The sequence below is a fragment of the Penaeus chinensis genome, chromosome 5 (genome assembly GCF_019202785.1).
Source record: "Penaeus chinensis breed Huanghai No. 1 chromosome 5, ASM1920278v2, whole genome shotgun sequence".
NCBI lineage: Eukaryota > Metazoa > Arthropoda > Malacostraca > Decapoda > Penaeidae > Penaeus > Penaeus chinensis.
In genome coordinates, this window is record NC_061823.1 from 11867320 (window position 1) to 11875563 (window position 8244).

The window sequence follows — 8244 nt, forward strand, 5'->3', positions numbered from 1 at the left end:
GCTTCCCAAATTTTAAAACCCCTCTGTTATGCCCTCAAAATTGTTATATTACAAATAGCAGTTTTTGTTTATTTGTTTTCCTTTTTAAAGGATAGCTTTGTGTTTTTTTTTTTTATATGCATCCCTTTAAAAATTTAATTGTCTTGTTTCCTCCCTTTGTGTATGAAAATCACCTGGGGGGTAGTTCATTTTTTAGTATTTTATATAATAATGTTTTTATAAATCTAAAAGCTCTATTTGAATTTTCTTTTCTTTAACAAGTCTGTAAAAAGGGTTTCGTGCTTCCCAGTTAGCATAAAAAACCAAGAATTTTATTTTGTATTATTTTGAAATTCATGGTTATATGTAAATTTCTTTCTGTTTAAATTTGTGGGTTTATTTAAGTATTTTAAACTGATGTCAAAAGGGGAGGAGTCACTTTTGCTGCAGAACATTTCATCCATTTTGGAAAAAGGTATATAAGGGTTCTAAATATTTTGTGGGGAAAGGGAAAAGAAAAAATTTTAAAGTGATTTAGATGAAAAACGAGGCTATTAGTCTTGTATTCCTTGTGTTGGATCAGGATCAGTTTGGGAAACAAGTTTTTTTATCTTTTGTAGAAAATAAGCCAGGGCAGATAAAAAGGTTTAGGGAAATCTCTAGTTTGTGCTTTTGGGTTAAATTGATTTGTGTTTTGTTATTTGCCTTGTTTTTGTTGTAAATGTCCAACCTTTGGGTTTAGTTTGAAAATAAAAAAACAAACAGAAAATACCCTAACAAACTATTTAATGCTAATTTTGATTCTTTTTCAGGAATGCATTGAAAAAATTAATAAATTGTGTTAGGAGTAGAAAAAAAGGCCCCGTTTTTTGCTATTGTTTTAGCACTCTAATCATTGGGCGCTATGACCCGCTAGAAGGACCATCTTGGTTTCTGGGTTAAACCAAAACTTTACACAAGGTTTTTAATTGAAAGGTTGTTTTTTTGAGTTTTGAATAACCCGTTGATGCCCGAAATGCAGGGGTAGATGTACTGTCCATTAATGTTTTAAAACCCCGTGATGCTGGGGAAAATAAATGAAAATGCAGTGAATTTTTTTTTTTTATATTTTTTTGAAATGTCTCTACACATAGTTTGGGTCTGCCTTACCCCGATTTCCCCTTTCCTTGAATTGGTGGGAAAAAAAGGGATTTTTTATAGTGCTATGAATATCGAAGGTGTTATTTTTTTTTTTAAAAATTATAATTAAAAATTTAAGTTATAAAAATTGTAAAAGCAAAATAAGATAAATTTAAAATTTTTTGGTTTAAAATTTAAAAAAGAGGGGGAAACAGGTAAGACAAGCAGGGACTCATAATTGGCTCTTGGTGATTTATTCCCGGGGTAGCCTTTTATGTTAAAAACAATTTTAAAAAAAGTAAACTCACAGTGGGGGATGCATGGTGTACATGACATTTCCGTTTGGGGAAAGGGTTATTTTTTATATATATATATATTTTTAAATATATTTAAATATTTATATTTATAAAAATTTTTATATGTATTTATAGGGTTTTATATTTATGTATATATACACATATATATAAAATATTTAAAATTTTTTAAAATTTATCAATTATTTCCCTTTTATATAGATAATAAATGTAATGTAATTTTATATATAATTTTAATTATATTTTTTTTTATTAAAATATATGGGTTTTGATATTTACACATATTTACAAATAAATTAAATATGGATATTTATGCATATTATTTATATAAAATGCAAAAAATACAAAATACATTTATCATATAAATTATACAATTTTTACATATACAATATTTATATAAATATTTTATAATATTATAAAATTTTTTCCCATATAAAAAAATGCATATAAAATACTTTTTAATATATGTTCATAACACCCCACACCCCAAAACCACACACACACACACACCACACACACACCCCACCCCACACACACACCACACACACACCCCACCACACACACGCAAACACACACAATTATATTTATATTTTTTTTAATAGAAAAAAATTATTATATATTATTTTATTTATTATTATGCTTTATATTTTATTTTTATATATATTTAATATTTAAATTTTTAAAAATTTTATTTTATTTTTTTATGTATTTATATATATATTTAAAATATTTTTATATATAATTTTATAATAAATTATTAAAAATATATAACACACACACATATTTATACATATAAATATATATTTATATAAAAATTAAAATTTTACATATATTAGTTATTGTTGTATATTTTGAATTTATATATTTTGGATTATATTTTTTATTTTATATATTTATATTTTATTATTATATATTTTATTTATATTTTTTTTAAAATTTTTAAATTTTTAAATTTTATTTAATTTTTTTATTTTTATATGTAAAATTTTAAATTTTAATATTTTGTTAATATCTTGTCAAAAAAATTTTAGATATGTTTTTGTGAGTTTGACATTTATGTAATTTTCACTGTTTCAGGTATTCAAAGAGTTGCAATGCCTTGACAGTGATCGCAAGGGCCTCTTTGTGTCTTTGCCGGTATGGCCCAAAAAGAGGGGTGACAGGGCTTGTGGGACACCAGGGAAATATTTTTTGCTTATGTTTTGGAACTTCACTGACAGTGCAGTTTCTTTTTATGGGGTGTAAGGGTTAGCCGTTGATTATAGGGCCCGTAAGAAAACCCGCGTGGTTTTTGGGGCCCTTTTCCGAAGTTTCCACTTGTTTTTATATCTAGAAGTGGAATTTTAGGTTGCCTAAACTTTTTCTGTATTTTTTAATTTTGGGAAAAAATGAAGGGGCTTTAAGATTTCCTTTTTTTTAAAATATTCCCGTCAATAAAAGGGAAATGTCCAGTATGCAAAAAATTTTTTTTTTGTATTGTGAAGGTTTTTGTATCAATGTGCAGAAGTGACAAGTTTAACCAAAACTGAGATTTTTGAGATGTATGTTTTGTATGTATATATAGATTGATTTATTGATTTAATTAATTAGTCAGTAGTCAGTCAGTCAGTCAGTCAAGCAATAGATAGATAGAGAGAGGGGCAGATAAAAAAAGATAGACAGATAGAAGATAAGGGCTGATGTTAAAAAATACATTTTAAAATTAATTTTAGTTATATATATATATATATATATATATATATATATATATTATATATATGTCTGTATATATATGTATATATGTATGTATATATGTATATATATGTATATATATGTATATATATGTATATATACATATATATTTATATATATGTATATTATATATATTATATATGCATATTATGTATATATGCATGTGTATGTATATGTATGTTATATATATATATGTATGTGTATATATATGTATAACAAATATCTACATATATGTACATTATATATATGTGTGAATATATAATGTATAAATGTATATATTATGTATATACATTATGTATACATATATATAATGTATATATACATAATATATACATTTATACATTATATATACATGTATATATAATGTATTTACATAATATATATATGCATATATACATTTATATACATATATATATACAAATATAATGTATATATATATACATTATATATACAAACACATATATATTTATATATAATGTATATATATAATATATATACATATCTACAAATATATACATATATACATATACAAATATACTTATAGATACATATATATACATATACATATATTATATATGTATATATATTTATATATATATGTATATATAGTCATATATACATGTGTATATATACATGTATATATGTATATTTACAAATATATACATATATGTACATAGGCATTTATATATATGTATATATATATATATGCATATATATATATGCATATATACATTTATACACATACATATTTACATACACATACACATGTATATGTGTATATATATAAGCATATTTATACATATATATAGATATATATACATATATAAATATATATGTACATATATATACAAATATATATGTATATATATGTATATATATGTGTATTTATGCATATATATTATATGCATATGTTTATATATATGTATATATAAGTACATATATGTGTATATATGTACATATATATGTACTCATACACACACACACACATCCACAAGCACACCCACACCCACACCCACACCCACACCCACACCCACACCCACACACACACACACCCACACACATATATAACATTTTAAAAAGTTTATGTACATGAGTGTGTGTAGAATTATGCATATGTAAGAAACATTGTACAGGAATACAGATCACAAGAATAGGATTATTTGTTTGTTAAGTAAAGTCAGCATATTTGCTTGCTAATACTCTTTTACTCTTGCAAAATCTCTTTTATTAACTATGAACTGTTATTTAGATACCACTGAATGAGCGGCATGGGTCAGACGTTGACAAACAGCGACTTACAGGCACATTTAAGTTGTTTGGGTTTCATGTCATGCATTTTGACAATCCCGACTATGAGCAAATAAACCAGTACTTCAAAAGGCTTCGTGCTGATGTCCGACTGGCTTTTATTTCCTGCTTGGCTGTATGTGTTATGACTCATGGAGATGAACAAGGTATGGATTTTTATTTTTTTTATTTTTTTGTTAGTATTTTGATGATTTTTATTTATTCTTTTTGACCCTAAGGACTATTAACAGTAAATAGTGATTCATGGTTTGATAGCTTTGTCAGTTTTATTTGATGACCTCTGAAAATGATTAAAAATACAATGCCTAATTCATAATATAGATTTATAAGATATATGTAACTTTATTAGAAATACTTTTTAATTTTCAGATCAGATCTACCTCCATGACCGTTCTTGTTTGTCAGTTACTGATCTTAGAAAACTTTGTTCTAGTCGGGTTCTTCTTAACAAACCTAGACTTTACTTCGTTCAGGCATGTAGAGGAGAAAAGGCCTTAAGACGTAAGTAATAGTTTATTTAAGAGAAAAATATTCCAAGCATATATCTTTATACCTGTCTCTTCTTCCTCTTCACTTTTTTCTTTTTCCTTTACTTTTGGTTATTCTGTTCACTCGTTCAAAAAAATAAGTTACATTTTATGCATTTGTTTCATTTCTTACTTTTTACTTATTTTTAACAGCAATGTTTCTGCAACAAGATGGCGCAGTTGTTGCTCACCAGGAGAGTGACTGCCTCATTTCACAAGCAACAATAAGAGGATACTCTGCCTTTAGGAATCAGATGGAGGGTATGTTTGAGAGGTTTTTCTTAACACTACTGTATGTTGAGCACTCAGTTTTATTACTGTATGTGAACACCTTGTTTTGATCAGTATAGTTTTGGTAAGGGAAGTATCAGATAATCTCATCTCAGTAATTTCTATCAGAGTCTATCCTAGTTCAGTGTTTCATGCACAGGTATCCTATTTGCCTTATGTAACATTTTGTGCATCTTTCTTACTTTGTTCCATAAATATTGTATACTGGTTGCCCATGCCACTTTCAACATCATCAGTTGTATCCAAAACTTGCTAATCCTCTTCTTGGCATGTGTTTTGGATACATGAGTTGATGTAGGTGACACTGACAATTCTGGGTGGAGAGGACTGAATTTGTAAAGCAAGTCTTAGACAAAGACTGATGCATCTTTTGGTAGCAGGGCCTCTATTAGCTGGCTCGTTGAGGGTACCTGTATAAGGTGGCTGATCCTTGACCATTCTGTAATGCAGCTTTCCTCTCTGGCTAGTTGGATGTTTCCATAAGTGATCTATTACATGCCTGTGTAACCTTTTTAACCCCTTGCCGACGGGTACAACGGGTAGACACGTGCTATGCCTATTGTCAATACTTCTTTGATTGTTTTTACACATAGATGGCTATACTTGTACTAAGTCACCAATGAGCCAGTTAGGAGTACTGCCCGTCTCGCCCGCTCACCCTTTTCTTTGATTTACGAAATATTTTACATTATCTTATTTTGCTGTTATTAATATTAAAAAACATTATGATAATTATGTTTATAATAAAAATAACACCATCGATATTCATAGCACTACTAAAAAATACGTTTTTCCAGCCAATTCAAATCACGTGAGGTCACAAGGTCTACTAAGTGACTCCTTTGTGGCTAAGCGCTAGCAGAGCCATCTATGGGCAGACATTTCACACAGAAATATAGAAAATAGGCACAACATTTCCCCATTTTTTAAAAAATTTTCTCCGGCGACATTGGGTTAAATGTCCTCTTTAAACTGGCACAGCTCGTCTGTGCTGTCATCTCCAGGCCAACTAGTTACAGTGCCATCCTAGAGTTCCCCATCTCTTACTTGCTGAAGTAGTCACCCATCGGTCAAAGCATTACCTGTGTAACCTTTTTAAAGTTCCTCTTCAAACTGGCACAGCTCGTCAGGAGCCCCTCTTTCTCTGACCATCATTAAGGTTGAGAGTGCTTCTGGTTTATGGCCTCACATTTCTTGCCAGTGTTTTTGGGTACCATACTTATAAAATAAGATATTTTGTGATGCAGTAAATAACAGTCACATCTGACAATTTCCTTGTTCCATGTGTGCTGTATTACTTTTTGTTGCAAAACTCAAACCTTGTGGCTAGGAAAAAAAATCTGAATGACTACTTTATTTTTTCTGAACTGCCACAGATTTGAAGGTACAAAAAATTATGATGGCTATTACTTTTCAATAGGATCTTGGTACATCACTGACCTGTGTCAAGCCTTACAAAAATATGGTCATATTCTGCCAATCAAGAATGTGTTACAAAAAACAAGAAAGAATCTGAAGGAACGTGTTGAAAGCATGAATAATACATATATAACTCAGCTTTCAGAGGACAAGGATACCTTAACCAGGTATTGCAATTTTTTCTCATTTTTCAAATTTTACTTCTATGGAGATATTAAGAATGCAATGTTGAGCTTTATTAATTTCGTCTAATTAATTTACACATTTTGTTTTATTTCATTAAACCACTGACTAATAAAATCAATAATATCTTCTGTTCAACATTTACAGGGATGTTCAATTGGTGAGAGCTGACTTGGATCATTTTACCGATGGTCTCATGGATCTGATTGAGCTTGAGGTAACAGAAAAACTTCTGGAGGAAAAACTGGATGAGGCTTTATGTGACATATTTAACCAAAATGTAATGGCAGATATAAATCACCAGCTTGGATGATTTAGAATGTAACAGCAATTTCATTGATTTAGGGAAACATCATATGGTGTAGAGTGCCTTCTAAAGGATCAGAAGCACCTATGATTGAATTTTGTATTTATTTTTTGTGGCAGATCCAGGGTTTCAGTCTTTAGTGTAATAAATTGCACTACTACAACAGGTGTATTTAGCATTATGTGAATGATTTAGGTAACAGTGTTAATTAAGTTGTGTCAAATTACAATATTCATGCATATATACTCCATGTTTAGTCCTTTTTCACCTTATGGAAACCATAAATCTTAGATCTCCTAATTACTGTTGACTTAATGTATACATTACTCTACACAAGAGTGCCAAAGTTTTCTCCAGAATGCTTAGAAAATGCCCATAAATATGTTAAGACCCACCCCCTTTGTAACATCCTGGATTTGCAAATATATAAGATATGTTCCAATCCTTGTATGTAAAATACTACAGTCTAGAATTTTTAGTTTTCACACTTTGTATGAAATATATGTCAGTGTATATGATAAATATGAATATAATTATATGTAAAAGATAAATATGATCATTTATGATAAATATGAATTATTTATTATACACAGTTATTCATGATGAATATATATTTTTTATGAGATAATTCAGATCCATAGATATTCTGGATATACACCAGTAAAGAATAAATCTTATAGAAGTGATATGCCATCATAATTAACCAATTAATACTGCAATTTATCAAAGTAAATACAAAATTGTAAATCCTAATTTATCCCCAATCCTCTTCCACTGAGGAGCAACTAATTCTATGCCTGTTATTGCTGTGGGGGAGCTTAGGAGATAGAGACAGGGAATCAATCCTGGGAATCATGGCCTTGGGCCTCAATCCACGACTCAACTATTTTTATATGGTCTTTTCCGCTTCCCCTTTTTGTTTCCTTCTCTTCTCCAACCCCTTCTACTATCCATTTCCTAAGGTGTGAGAGTCGTGTTGAAAAGATGAATGGCTTACTGTGCCAGTTATGAACAGTCTAGGGGAGCCATGGGCACATTATTCCCCTGTATAATTGTTTAGCCCTTT

At 29.0% G+C, this 8244-nt stretch overlaps 1 protein-coding gene across 1 annotated transcript in view; it reads left to right on the plus strand.

Moving 5' to 3' along the window:
- Positions 1 to 7864, plus strand: part of LOC125025457 (caspase-8-like) — a gene marked incomplete at its 5' end in the record, with an annotated part of 19426 nt that extends 11562 nt beyond the window's left edge. Inside the window, 6 exons of the mRNA XM_047613469.1 lie at positions 2490 to 2549; positions 4393 to 4597; positions 4821 to 4952; positions 5132 to 5239; positions 6690 to 6855; positions 7019 to 7864. Coding sequence (XP_047469425.1) covers positions 2490 to 2549; positions 4393 to 4597; positions 4821 to 4952; positions 5132 to 5239; positions 6690 to 6855; positions 7019 to 7184 — 837 coding nt within the window. The remainder of the gene's footprint in view (positions 1 to 2489; positions 2550 to 4392; positions 4598 to 4820; positions 4953 to 5131; positions 5240 to 6689; positions 6856 to 7018) is intronic.
- Between the last annotated feature and the right edge of the window lie 380 nt (positions 7865 to 8244).